Source organism: Dromaius novaehollandiae, chromosome 17 (genome assembly GCF_036370855.1).
Source record: "Dromaius novaehollandiae isolate bDroNov1 chromosome 17, bDroNov1.hap1, whole genome shotgun sequence".
NCBI classification, from domain to species: domain Eukaryota; kingdom Metazoa; phylum Chordata; class Aves; order Casuariiformes; family Dromaiidae; genus Dromaius; species Dromaius novaehollandiae.
The window spans coordinates 9,991,921-10,006,080 of NC_088114.1; the positions used below are offsets into that span (position 1 = coordinate 9,991,921).

Here is a 14,160-nt window from a genome sequence, read left to right on the forward strand (position 1 = left end):
CCTCTCCCCGACCCCCTCCCTCGGCCCTGCGCCGCTGAGGGAGCCGCAGGACGAAGGCAAAACCTCCCCCCGGCGGCGGCCTGACCCCTGCGGCAGGGCTGTCTGGTGAGGCTCACCACAGACAACCAAAAACGCGTTTTTTAAGCATAAATCCAACGTGACAGAGAGCTGTGGGCCTTCCCAGCCTGAGCCACCGCGAAGCCCAGTGCAGAGGCGTGAGGGCGCGGCGGCGCGCTGGTGTCCTCCCCGAGCCGCCCCCAGCTCTGGGGGAGCGCGGGTTGCCCTGCTGCCATCGCTGAAAACGCCTCATCGCTCACCTTAGCCCACAGCTACGGCTGTGGGGCTTCTCCTGCTTCAAACGTGCTCGGCCGGCGCAGCCCGGTGTGTGGGGATGGCCTCCGCCAAGCCCCTGCCGCAAGCCCTGCTTCGCAGCCAAGCTTTGTGAGCCCTGTAGGCTGAGCCGCGGAAAACTGCTCCCGTGGAAATGGTGGCCGTGATGGAGGAACAAACGACCTGCGTGGGAATTGCGGTTGCCATTGCCTAATCGTGCAGAAAGTTGATTGGGACATAGCGTATAGTCTGAGCTGTTTTTCAGTTCTCCTGGATTGCTTTATTTCCTGTATTTCATTCACAAAACCAGACTGGTTAGTTTAACGATTTTCTCAGATTGCTACAGGACACTGATAAAACACAACTCGCTAGTAAAATTATTAAAACGCAAGTCAACAATAATCAGTTGTGAAAATAGTATACTTCTTGGTATTTCCTTTTTAACATACCTCTGCCATCTTTCTTACCTGTTCCGTTTCAGCCCTTTCCTTTTGCGTTGTCTCCACAGGAGAAAGCAAGTATGATCTTCTGGTAATTGGTGGAGGGTCTGGAGGCCTTGCTTGTGCAAAAGAAGGTTTGTATAAATAACTAATAAAAGCTTTGTTTTAGCTTAAGGTGAGCTTATGGAAACTGGGAGAAGTGGTACTAACAATGCTAAAGGTTTCTATGTAGTCTAGTTTAGTCCCTGCACATTAATCATTAACTCAACTCTATACAGTAAATCTACAAATTAATTCACACTCCCAGATGGGGTGATCTTGTTTGGCTTTCCTATTATTCTTTTTCTTTGTTCGTTTTTTTTTTTTAATGTATTTCCTCTGTTGTCATAGGAACTTCTAATAAGCTTTTACTTCACTGTTGCTGTGAAATACTCTCCTCCATAGATACTGTAATTTTTGTTTATTATTTATTATACCTTTCACTTATTTATGTGTTAAGCCAACAGTCCAATAGGACAGTTTCTGCAAACTGTTTAACTTCTGTAGAGAACCTCTGCCTTTGTAACATGTTCAATAACCTACAAGGTTATTTAATGTACAGTTTGAGTTGAGATGTGTTTTAAGGTTGGTGGAAGCTGGAGACTCTTAGTCCAGGTTATTAAGTGCCCTCTGGAAGATCCCCTGGCCACATGGGCAGGCTGGGCCCATAGTCTGGTATGTCACATTAAACAGTGTAAGCCACCTACTATCATCTCCTGTATCATTGACCTAAAAGATGTTTAGGTTCATGTGTTTCTCCCCGCTCTAAATATCTTTTCTTGCTTTTTTATTTAAAGCTGCTCAATTTGGAAGGAAAGTGGCTGTTTTGGATTATGTGGAACCTTCTCCACAAGGTATGGAAGAGAGATACTAGGATAATACTTGCACACATGAATTAGGTGATTGCCTAGGAGACCAGCTTGCTCCAGGCAGCAAAATGGCCAAAGCCACACTGCCTGCGTTGCTTGTAGTAAAAGCCCTTAAGCCCAGATTGCTGTTACTGCTCCTTACCTCCAATAACATCCCGGCTCTGCCTGTTTTCTCCGCACATTAAGGCCATTAGCAGTGTGTGATGCTACCATTTGTGGTAGACCTTGCACTTAAAATGGATGGGAACACTAATCATCTCTGTCAAAATGTCATTTACAGTTCCTTAAGTGAATGAATCTTATCAGGGCGAAGCTTTACTTGTACTGTATGTAAAATAAGATCTGCACATAAGCAGATATGAATGTGTAATTCATATTTGATCTTTTGAGCCCTGGGAAGATCCTAAGATTTCTTGAATCTTAGAAGGAAAAGATTTAGTTATGTATGTTCTTCATCAAAATAAAATAATGCAAGTAGAGTTAGAAACTGATCTGTAGGAGATAGCAAACTGTGTGCTGTTTCAGAATTTTTAACTAATTGTATGAATAACCTAATTCCATCAATAACCTAACTGCGTTAAGTTAAACTAACCTGCTCCATTAAAATCTTTTTACCTTTAGGAACCAAATGGGGACTCGGTGGAACTTGTGTGAATGTTGGCTGCATTCCTAAAAAGCTAATGCATCAAGCAGCTCTTTTAGGAAGTGCCCTTAAAGATGCCCAACACTATGGCTGGAATATATCCCAACCTGTTCAACATACCTGGTAAAGAATATTGTCCCTATCTGCTCTTGCGTGCTGTTGATGTGTAACAGAACTTGTCCCTGTTGCAGTTTTTTTTTAAGGACAGTTAGGAAGCTGAATTTTGCACAAAGTTTTTTAGACTTCTCTTTGTTTAAAAACAACCCCTATTTACTAGTTTAACAGGGCACATATTATGTTTATTTAAACTTGATAATTTACTTTTATAACAAAAACTACTGTAGAACATTCTTAATTCTAGCAATTGCCTGAGATGCAGCTGAAATGCATTTTCTGAATTTGTAACATGATGGTTTAATGCTCAGTTTCTTCTTTTGTGACAGGTCTGTGATGGCACAAGCTGTTCAGAATTATGTGAAATCCTTGAACTGGGGCCACAGAGTACAACTACAAGACAAGTAAATAGGACTTTGAAGTTCATCTTTCCTCCCATAAACAAAGAGCACTTCTCTTTGTAGAGCTGCTGAATTGCCTTTGGAATTTCTTGTTGCAGCTAGTATTTTGAGTTTGTAAGTCCCTTCCTCTCGAGACTGTAGGTACCCTTGCCAGCATATGTAATGTGATCTTTTTTTTTTCCTCTCCTTTTTGTTTTCTGGGAAATAGTCCCTGAAAGTGACCGTACATGAAAGTTGTCTAACAGCATACTGATCAGAGAATGCTCTCTTTAGTTGGGAGAGATTCTGCATTAATATTAAATAGTTAGGGTTTCTTTTAAGATTATTTCAAACTTGTCCACCACAAATTACATGCCATATTAATAAGCACACAGATAATACTATACTAAAATAGTTACAACGTTTGTGTTCAGCGCTGACGTGGTTCCAAGCTTTTCAGCATGCAGGCCTTTCTCATGTTTGTTTGTGAATTGTCATGTTCCTTCTTTAGAGAAACGATGTTAATTGATAATTTAATGGATACATAATTTTGTGACTTCTACTGATAGCAGAACAAATCTTGAAGCTGCTTTTTCATGTGTTGTCAAATGAGCGTTATAACAAAATAATGGTGCTATTGATATGTGGGGATGTATGGATGTGGGGCATCTGTCATTCGAAGAGGTCAACAATCTGATGTCTAAACATGTTGCAAGGTTACTCTCTCTGCTATATAGAGGAGTGAACTGTGACACAAGAATGAAGTGACCTAAATTGTATGGCAGGGCAGAAAACAATCAGCTATGCAATTAGATTGTTCCTTCCTTTTCTTTTCTATGCCTAGTTGCTATCCTTGTTAGCCCTTCAAATATGAAAAGACTAGCTAATTCCATTTCATTCCTATTCATTCTCATTAAGTGTGCATGTTTGTTGCTGCTTTCTCCTAAACAGGAAGGTGAAATATTTCAACATCAAAGGGAGTTTTTCAGATCCACATACAATCCGTGGTTTAACAAAAGCAGGTAAAGAGGTGAGCTGCTGTACTGATTTCTTCACCTGCACTTGAGGCAGTTCAGGTCTTTATGTACCAATTTTCAGATCAACTGGAGAAGCTAGAACCGACTTTTGCAAATTGCTTTATGGATTCAGTATCATTTTTGGTGAAGGAGTTTAGCATTTTTGATTTAGAGAAGGTGTTTAGGAGCTTACTTGTTGCCTACTGAACCCCCGATCCCTAGCCTGTCAGTTAGATGCCATTACTTTTTCCTTGCAGATGGAAGCACTGAGAGTGTTTGTTTTGGTCAGAATCATACGGTTTTTACAGATGTCAAGAGATGTGAAAAGGACCAGCATCTCCTTATTGGTCTAAGCATTAGATCAAAATCACTCCAATAGATGTTTTTCTCCTTCAGATTAATTGTGAAGGCACTCAAGTTTTCTCATACAAAATTATGTGTAGGAGTCATGGATACTGAATGTCCTGCATTTGACTTCAAGCATCTAGGTCAAATAACAGTAGTTGCCCCTCCTACGTGTTTAGCAAAAGGCTGGGCATGCGTTTTTATCACATTTTTAACGGTAATTATCTAGTGTTATTGATTAATATCAGCATGAGACAGCAAAAGTTTTGGGGGCAGATGCCTACCATTTTCCAAAAACATGTCACTTCTGAGGTGCCTTGACTCTGGGCCTGAGAGACAGAAGTCACTTGGTGTGGTTTGAGAGTACTGTCCTAAGCTAAATTAATTTAAAAAGCTGCCATGTATGCACAACTGTTCCTTCCAAATAGTCATCAGAATTTAGTCCAGCATGGGAACAATTTTAAGCTTAATATTAAAAGGAAAACTGATTGAGAATGTGTACAAGAAACCTCTACACTATTTTGCTATATAACCAACCTTTCTTAATGTACTGCTGGTCAGTGACTCAGATCAGTAGCAGAAGGTAGTGCCAGCTTTCTCATTTATCACTTTAGCTTGTATATAGCTAAAATCCAAAGACAGGTAGAAGGTTTTCAAATGCTTGGTTTTGACTGTGTATTTTTGTTTGTAGGTTGTTATTACTGCAGAGAAAATTGTCCTTGCCACTGGAGGAAGACCAAAATATCCTACGCATGTAAGTTACGCTTGCCATTTGACAACTCTAATGACTTTATTGTTTTGTTACAGATGATAATGGATGTTTGGGGGATAAAAAATGTAAATATAAAGTAATACGTAGAAGATTTCTGTACTTGTGTTGAGTGTGAAAATTTTATCCTTTGTATAAAGCATGGGCTTTTCAGAAAAAAAAATTTCCATAGAAGATATTTTGTATCAATGTAATAGGTCAGTGTTGCTTAGAATCATAGGATAACTCAGGTAGGAACAGACTTCTAGTCCAGCCTTCTGCTCAAAGCAGGGTCAGCTATGAGGTCAGACTATGTTTCTCAGGGCTTTATCCAGTCAGGTCTTGAAAACCTCCAAAGATGGAAACTGGACAACCTGTCTGGGCAATCATTTCCAATGCTTGACTGTCATTATGGTGAAAAAGTGTTTCCTTTTATCAACTCAGAGCCTTTCCTGTTTCAGTTCATGTCCATTGTCTCTTGTCCTCCTGCCATGCACCACTGTGAAGAGCCTGGCTTTGTCTTTTTGATAACCTCCTCACAGGTATTGGAAGGCTGCTATTTGGTCCTCCTAGAGTCTTCTCTTCTCCAGGCTGAACAAGCCCAGTTCCCTCAGCCTTTCCTCCTAGGCCATGTGCACCTGGACATCTTGATAGCTCTTTGCTGAACTTGCTTTGATTTATCAATCTATCTCTCTCTTGTATTGGGAAGCCCAAAACTGGACGTGGTGTTCTAGATGAGGTTTAATTAGTGCTGAGTAAAGGGAAATAATTGCTCCCATTGACCAGTGGCTATGCTTCTCTTAATACAACACAAGATGCTGATAGCTGTCTTTGCTGCCAGGGCTTATGTTGTAGATTCAAGATTTTACCTGTCTGTTCGTAGATTGCAGGTGCGCTGGAGTATGGAATCACAAGCGATGATCTCTTCTGGCTAAAAGAATCTCCTGGAAAAACGTAAGCTACCTTGCCATGGCTTTAATTGATGCTGGTGTTCATACTTTTTCATTATATTACGTGTCACTTTTATACACCACTTTTTCTCTCCTTCTGTTTTCCTTCTGAGAGTTTGTTTTGTTACATGTCAGCATTGCTCTACCAGCCTTTATAAGTAAATAATACAGAGTGTTTTGGCGTGAATATTCTTTTCTAAAATCAAATTAAATTTCAAATTTTCACCATTTTAGGTTGATAACTTGTTTGCTGTAGCAATTATATGTGGAAGTCAGAAGAGGGCAGCATACACTTAAATGAAGGCTACACTGTTCATATTTGCTGTGGAGTTACTTCTTAATTAGGAAAAAAAACCCAATATAATTTTATTTATGTTCTCTTAAGTGTTGATACTTTTGATAAGAAAGGCAAGCGTGATGAGACGTCAGAGTGATCTTTGCCATTATTCTGTGCTTTGGAGCTATTGTTTAATTGAAATGCTAATTCTTTTTTTTTAATGGAAATACTAAAAAGCCACGGTCTGTTCTGTTTTGTATATTATACAGTACCTAACACATTAAGATCCTGAAGCAGCATTGCACTACATAGCAATTTCTTGATGTGAATAATTGCTCTAGGAAATGCACAGTTACTAGCATGAAAGTCAGATAATACAATTTTTACTTTTCTCTATTGAGCAACTCTAGAAAAGGCAAAGTATTTATTAGAAAAAAAGACTTGTAACCAACATAATCCTGGTGTTTTGAAATAAGATAGAGCTGCCATTCATAGCTGTGACTTTCTTATATAAAAATGATGTATGTGTTAAGCTAAACATCAAATAGATAAATAGGGCTCCACAGTACAGTTTAAAAAGGAAACTAAATCTGCAGTTATTTGCAGTATATCAGTCACTTCTTCAATTTTGAGAGCATGACTTATATGAGGAAATTTGTTTTTTGGGTTTTTTTTTTAAACCTAAACACAAGATTTATCCCTGTAAGATGTTTCTGTGAAAATGTGGCTTTTGTCCAGTTGCTACTAATGCAAGTTGTAACAGTGTAATGTGGGAGTCTAGTGTTTATATGTTGCATTCCTAAGCTTTAGTCAAAATAAGCCTTGAGGGGCTACAGTAGCATTTCTGTGCTTTATCAGACTGTGTCCTAGCAGATGAAGGAGGGAGTTGTTAAAGGTTGGTTTCTGTCAGATTTGTATCAATTATAAATATTGCCAAGATTCAGTTTAATGCCTTTTGTCGTAGTCTGAACTGTGTTCTACTTTTTTTCTTTTCTTTTCTCCAAAAATGTATATGTATATACATATCTTTGCTACAAATTGTATGGCTGGGGGATACAGAACTGTCAGTCCTGTAGTTATTCATATAAAGAAGTTTTTTAAAAAGAAGGAAAACCATTAGCCAACAAACCTAGGAGTCATAAGAGACCCTGGATATATAAACACTAGGAAGAAATTCTCACTCCTGAAATGAAGGATCCTAGCAGAGTGAGTTAGAAAAGATGTTTTGAAATTTGTTCGGAATCAGTGAGAGACTGAGCAGGTGTGAAGAAGGGTAGGTTCTGCTTTCTAAACTTTTCTGTTAGATACTGACAAAGCCCAAGAACCATCTAGTCTGTAGGAGAAATTGCAAATAATGTGCTGATGATGTTATGAATGGGTGTCAAGTGGCATCTATTTTTCATCTAAAGATAGAAAAAGCAAACATATGCCCAAATTACAAAAATTATCATTCTGTTCCCTATGAGTCTCCAGTAGATGTTTCTTTATGGGCAGAGCGTGTTTTTTTGCAGTGCTTCCCAGGAGCTATATGCTAAAAGAGGGGAAGGTCGTCCATTTACAGATAAATCAGGTGTCCTAATGCTGGGAAAATGTCTCCTACTGTGTTAAATTGTTTGCCAAACATAAAGCCCAGACTGGCAGATTTTAATCTCTTTATCTTAACCTGTTCTCTATACGCCTCCAGAAGTTGTATGTTTTTATTATAGGATGAATAGAGCGTGTGTGTGTGTGTGTGTGTGTGTGTGTGTGTGTGTGTGTGAAAACACATCTGTTACACTGCCTGCCATCTCTGGGGCTCACCCAGCAGCAGCCCACATCTCTACTCTTTGGAAGTTTAAAAGGATCTCTCTTGGGAGATGCTGCAAATTAGTTTAGAGTGAGGTATAGGCCAAAAGCCAGAGTTTCACCTAGTGTTCTGTTCTGCTGGCCTAGCATTAAAAAAAAAAAAAAAAAAAAAAAAGAGAGAGAGAGAAAAAGAGAGTGAGATTGCCAAGTATTGGGCTTGTTTCTCTCTTGGCAGTGTTGTGAAATAATAACTTTCCTAGGGATATATGGCAAGTCAGTGGCAAGGCCAAAAAGAAGCCAGATTTCCTGTCTGTGGAGTACATTATACCTCTTAACATTGTTTTTCAGTTGCTATGCATGCTCACCTGTAAAATATTTTAAATTTTAAGGCTCTTGTTGTCTTTGTATGAACAACATCTCTGTCCTTTTAAGCCTGTAAACCAGTAGATTTTCTAGGGGCAGGGTGGAGGGGAAAGTCATTGCTTTTTAAATTTATTATATTTTAAATTGAGGATACCTCCTTATGAAAAGTTTCCAATGCATATGACACTTTTTTTTATGTTAGCCTTTGGTTTGTGTGTGTTTTTCCATGGATTTAAGGGTTTATGTTAAATATATTTTGTGAAGCACCATACTTGTGTATGCTACTTCAGTCAGGAATCAAGCAAAAAAGGGAGAATACAAAACAGCATGGGATGTTTGTTAGCGCATAGGTTGCTATTTCAGATGTATTCCTTCCTGTGATCTGACTACTCTGAATTTTCACCTGTTCAGAGTATGTTTTGCAAAAATAGTTTTGTTTTGTTACTTAGAGCCGTTGAGTTAATTGAGGAACAGCTGTTGTAGGAAAAGGCCTTTATTTAATGGATTATTTCTGTGCCACTGTTCTCTCTGCTGCCATTATCATCTGTGATGCTAAAACTTACTTTCCTCAAAGCAGTTAAATGAGGTTGGATATCGGTAAAAGGTATAGTAAGATTCTGTGACTTTGCTAAACAGGGGGAGACCACTGCTTGTGCTCCCAACTTCAAATTACCTGTGAAAACCGTGTGATTACTTGAGTTTCTGATTTAAGTAAATTTCTAAAGAAAAGAGAAGTTTGAAAACATGAACACTAGCATTCCAAAAAGCAATTGGCGAACTGTGCTTCTTCCATCCCCCCAAAAGTCCGGGGGGTTTGTGTGTGTTTGTTTGTTTTAAGTTTTTGGGTATGGCAGTGTGAGAGACATCTATTTAAAACAAACAAACAAACAAACAACCCCCCTGCCAAAACAATCCCCCAATGTCAAACTTTTATTTTTTAAGATGACAGTTCTTCAGAAGGCATGCACTTCCGCAGGTAAAAAACAGGGTCAGAAAAAGCCTAGCATTCTACACTGTCTTCATAGTAACGGGGAATTTTAATCCCTAATCATGGGGGTGGGGGCGGTTTCTCCCAATTCAAAAACTGAAGCTATACCTTGTTGCAAGTGTACACAAATATTACATGGAGTGAATCTCCAAAATGAGATTTTAACAGATTTGCACAGCACATGAGCAGCAAAGGCATGCGAGTGCAGCCTGTCCAGCAGCTGAGATCCAGCGACTGACGGGCTGGTTAGACCCACATTTAGCTCCTGGGCAGTGACCAAATGTGCTGCCTTTCGTGTAGCCAGCAGACGTATCGGGGTAGGAGAGGATTGGAGATATTGTAGAGGAGAGAGGACTGCTGCAGAGTAGAGTGCATATGGGGAGAGACATAGAAACTGCTGTGCAGGAGAGTTGATGCTCATCATAAATTAAAAGTGTTGATGGGCAACTTTAGTGGTATTCTTTTGAATTCTTTGAAAGGATGCGAAATATGGGGAGAGGTGGGAACTGGAGTTTTATTTAAGATCCAAAGTGGATACTGTTTGAGAAACAGTAGTTTAGGTAAATCCATTAAACAGATTTTCTATAACCGTGAAGTACACAAAATTTTGAAGACAGGAAGGGCAAATATTTGATATTTGCATAAATAAAATGATGAAAAAAGAGATGATTATAAAACAGAATAAAATTTAGCAGTGAGTAAAATCTCAAAGTTCTTATATGTGGATCTGTAATCTACTTGATAGGAAGGTTAAGAATTTAAAACATGCTTAATTTCTGCTTGTATTAAATTTTCTTAAAAATAAAAAAAGTTTACTAATTAGTAAGGTACCTGTAGAGCTTTTGAGATGCACTTAAGTTCAGGCAAGACTGCTGCAGTGTCTCTATATTTATATGTTGTCTACTATCTCAGAGGAGAGGAAAGGGAAGAAGGGTCGCTTAACATAAAAAAAAAAAAAAGACAAAAAAAAAAGATTCACCCTGAATCCCTGTGTTACATCTGCTGATATACAATATTTTTTTGTTGTTGTAAGATCATAGTCTGAATTCTAACTTCCACGCTGGGCAACTAATGCACATCTTCAAAGAAGGTTAGCATGTTAGTCATTTATTTAAAGATAAAGGTTGTTGCTAGGAGTATGCATACTTGATGAAGGGATGCTGAAGTGCTCAGTGCTGTACTGCATGGGAAAAAAATAGCAGCGTAAAGCTCTTCAAGTCTCTTCCACTAGGTAGTCTACTTTCGTCAAGTGTTAAGGGCTTTTTTGGGGGAGGGGGCAGGGTACTTAGATTTCCTTTGTTTTGTTTTGTTAAGATAAATCTTGCTCTGATGCACTGAGCTCACTGGTTATGCAGTGCTGGACAGTTGAAAGTTCCAGTCTCTTAACAAGATTCATTAGCATTGCTTCAGATAATAACTTTAGGAATGTTTCTGTCACCAAGCTCTTGCAAAGCAACTGATTTCCAATTGCTTCAGCAGTGACCTATAGCATTAATCTAGCAAATTACACTATTATTATCTATAGGAATTAGTACTGTCTTTAGAATTGTCCGTTCTAACATCAGCTTACTTATTCCAAAGAACCAGAGAGTTAATTTAACTAGGTCATCCATATCTTAGTTTTCTCTATCTTGGGATTTGTCTTTTAATGTGCAGTATTCTCCAGATGTTTGACAGGTGGCTGTCTCTATATCCCTTTTAAGTGAGAGAATTTAAGTCACTTATATTTTGAACAGTTTGGATCTGCCTGAATATTCATCTGTTTGCTACCGCAATGGTAGCAGGAGAACTTTTTGAGGATATCTGTTCTCTAGAAGTGATCTTTGAGGATAGGGAAGTATTTCATTCCATGAAGAGGGTTTAGTATGCTTGTGAAACAATCAAGTTTGTCATTCTGCATTCCCCGTGTGGCTTGGAAGAGCTGAGCGTAATTAATAGCCAAACTGGCAGGAGAATCTTCCTTGAAGATGCAGCCCACCCAGTTGCCATCCCAGATTCGTAAATTTGGGTGCCAAATGTCTCCCAGGTCAGTAATCATCTTTCTGCATCCAAGACACAGCACCATGTTGTTTCTGTCATGTTCTAGTCATGTTTAGGACTCCCTTGAGCACGGTTCTGGGTAAGATTTCTGGGGAGAAATGGTGTTGGACCACAAAACTCCCAGAGCTTCCCATTTTATTGCCATTCTGTTTTGTTATAGTGACTGCCTGGAATGCAATGGTGCTGAGAGGCCCTGTAAAGACCAGGCATCTATTGCAGTAGGCACTGGGGGGGAAGTGTCAGTTTTCACTCCTCTTCCTCCAACTGAGGTATATCTTAGAGCACAAGTGGAATATATTTTGCTTCATCTGCTTGGCCTTTAAAAAATATGTGATGCGTCTTAACCTTGCTAGTTGCGCTTACTTTTTTTATGGCTTTCCTCAGCTTGTCTTTCAGAATGTGTATTTAAATGTCTCTTTGCAATGTAAAAATGATTCCATATTTCTTGTAAGCCTGTTTACTTTTTATTCTGTTGATAAAATAAGCTTGGATGAAATCTGACACAGTAGACTGTTTTCTTTGTTGGGATCGATAAGCCATATTCTTTCTTCCCATCTAACAACAGCAGGTCCACTGCTCAAACCCATAATTTTGTAACCATACATACTTCAGAAAATTATTTCAGTTGTGCGGAAATATGCACAAGCTCATTCCACTGCTTTATTCTTTCTTTCCTTTTTTTTATATGACAGGTTGGTTGTTGGAGCCAGTTGTATCCTTTGAAAAGCTATAATGATTTATGATTCTAAGAAGCATAGTTGGAGCTTTTATAAAAACTCAATTTTCTGAATTCCTTTGCTCATGCCCTGTACTTAAGTTGGTAATATACAGTAATAGTTTTCTGTTTGGTATCATTGTGGGAATTCAGGTCAGCTGAGGATGAATTCTGAGGGCCTTAAAAACAGTCCTGTCTATGAGGAAAGTATTCTAAGGCTATGGATCTTTATTGAATGGACAACAGAAGCATGCTGAAGGTGTTGCCTATATGAGAAGAACTTGATTTCTCTAGGAAAAAAGCCCACTTGTGTACTTCCCTTATTTCTATTGCATTTATATGAAGTTGTTGTTTATATTTCTTTAACTGATATTTCACCAGATGTTTCACTTGAGTGTGCTGGTTTTCTAACGGGCATTGGATTGGATACTACAGTCATGATGAGAAGTATTCCACTTCGTGGGTTTGATCAGGTGAGTACAAAACATGTTGCATCTTCATACATATATGAAATATAACAAAAGATATGTTTGGTAAGTGTTGTCTCCTAAAGACAAAGTGGTGTAGTCTTCTCTAAACACTTGCTGGTAGGTGCTTTCTGAAGAATAACCAAATAAATATTAGCTCTTGTTTTGCTATCATATCTATCTCTTGATCTTGTCTTCAGAAAATTAGATTTCCTTTTTCCCCTCTCCTCCTGCAGTGTTTGAAAGGTCAGGAAGCTGGGGAGAGATCTGGCTTATCCCACTGTGAAAAGCATTAGATGATCTCTTTAAAATAACTTAGAGTTTCTAAGAATTACAAATAATGATTTGTAAAATAAAGCATTGCTCTTAACGTGAAGTAGTTCAATGTGGAGTTCATTATGAGGAACAAAAATAAATCACTAAGCAGAGAGTTTGTAGTAACATAGGAACTGGAAATCTTGACCTTAATGCTTTCAAAAAAGACAGACAGTGACAGTTCCAAAAAGTGAAAAAAATATATGGTGATTTCAGTGGACACTCAACCCTGAGCTGGAGAAAATTATGAGCAAAATCAGTCAGGCAAAGAAGTTAAGACAGAAAAAGTGTATTTCAAAATTGGGAAAAATTTACAAGTGTTTATTAAAAGGCCAAATAGTCATGATTGTGCTGACAAAACAGAAAAGAGTTTTGGCCAGAATCCCAGTCTGGTATAATGAGAATAAAAGCAATTAAAAATAATAAAAGGAAAAAGCAAAAACAAAAGTGTCATGTGGGATTTGCGCAGCATGTAGATTTGCTTAGAGAAGCAAGAGCTGGTGGTATAGCAGGTTAAAGACAAGTTATTGGATCCAGTAAAACATTATTGGGATGTGAGTCTGTACTGTGTGTTTACAGGTTAAATGGTCTAATTGATGGCCTGATAGTCTCCTTGGTTCCTAAATCTGTAGGCAGAGTACTTCTTTTACGAGTGATTGTAGATTTTCCATCCCCGCACAATTTGGTGTTATCACCACTTTGAAGGAAAAGTTTCAGCACTGTTCTTAGAACAGTGAGAAAGTTCTGGGTTTTCACTCGTGTCTGGGCTGAACCTTTTTTTTTTTTTTTTTTTTTTTTTTTTTTTTTTTTTTGAAGTTTCCAAGAAATTTTTTCTTGGGCAAATGACCTTGGGAAATTGCAGCTTCAAGAGTGAAAACTTTGTCAAGTTAATCACTTGAAAATAATGTTTCCAGAATGGAAACCAATGCACATTGACTTAATTATTCCTGATGTCATGAATCAGGATTTTTTTTAATGCTTAATTGCAATAGTGCAAAAACATTTACAGGCTGAAGTTGAAGAAAGAGTGATAAAGCTGTGGGCTCGTTCTTAAGAACTGCTTTGCACACTGGCTGTAGGAAAACTATTTTTAAAGTGTAACAACACAGTGTATGCTTTGTTAGTCAGTTTAGGATAGGTGCTCCCAAACTCGTGTTTTGAGGAGAGAGTACTGCTGATAGCCGCAGCAGTGACAAGTATCACTGTGGGTAGTGACAGCTTGTGGTTTCATGTCAGCCACTACCACTTTGAAGTGGCTTCCTTAAAACTAGTGGTATGTGTACTGGAGTTTGCGAAACACTGTACAAGAGTGTGGCTTGGGATTTACTCTCATTTT

The 14,160-nt window shown here is 38.5% G+C and overlaps 1 protein-coding gene across 3 annotated transcripts in view; it reads left to right on the forward strand.

Annotated features, from left to right (window-relative positions):
* TXNRD2 (thioredoxin reductase 2) overlaps nt 1-14,160 on the forward strand; it is a 38,713-nt gene that overhangs the window by 267 nt on the left and 24,286 nt on the right. The window contains exons 1-10 of one of the 3 annotated variants that reach the window (XM_064522122.1): nt 85-105; nt 839-904; nt 1,607-1,663; nt 2,300-2,444; nt 2,765-2,839; nt 3,767-3,845; nt 4,868-4,930; nt 5,808-5,878; nt 12,020-12,039; nt 12,424-12,515. In XM_064522122.1, coding sequence (XP_064378192.1) covers nt 2,359-2,444; nt 2,765-2,839; nt 3,767-3,845; nt 4,868-4,930; nt 5,808-5,878; nt 12,020-12,039; nt 12,424-12,515 — 486 coding nt within the window. In that variant the 5' untranslated portion in view covers nt 85-105; nt 839-904; nt 1,607-1,663; nt 2,300-2,358. Of the gene's footprint in view, nt 1-84; nt 106-163; nt 645-838; nt 905-1,606; nt 1,664-2,299; nt 2,445-2,764; nt 2,840-3,766; nt 3,846-4,867; nt 4,931-5,807; nt 5,879-12,019; nt 12,040-12,423; nt 12,516-14,160 lie in introns of those variants that run through there. The other 2 variants (XM_064522121.1, XM_026106874.2) reach the window with 2 other exon arrangements.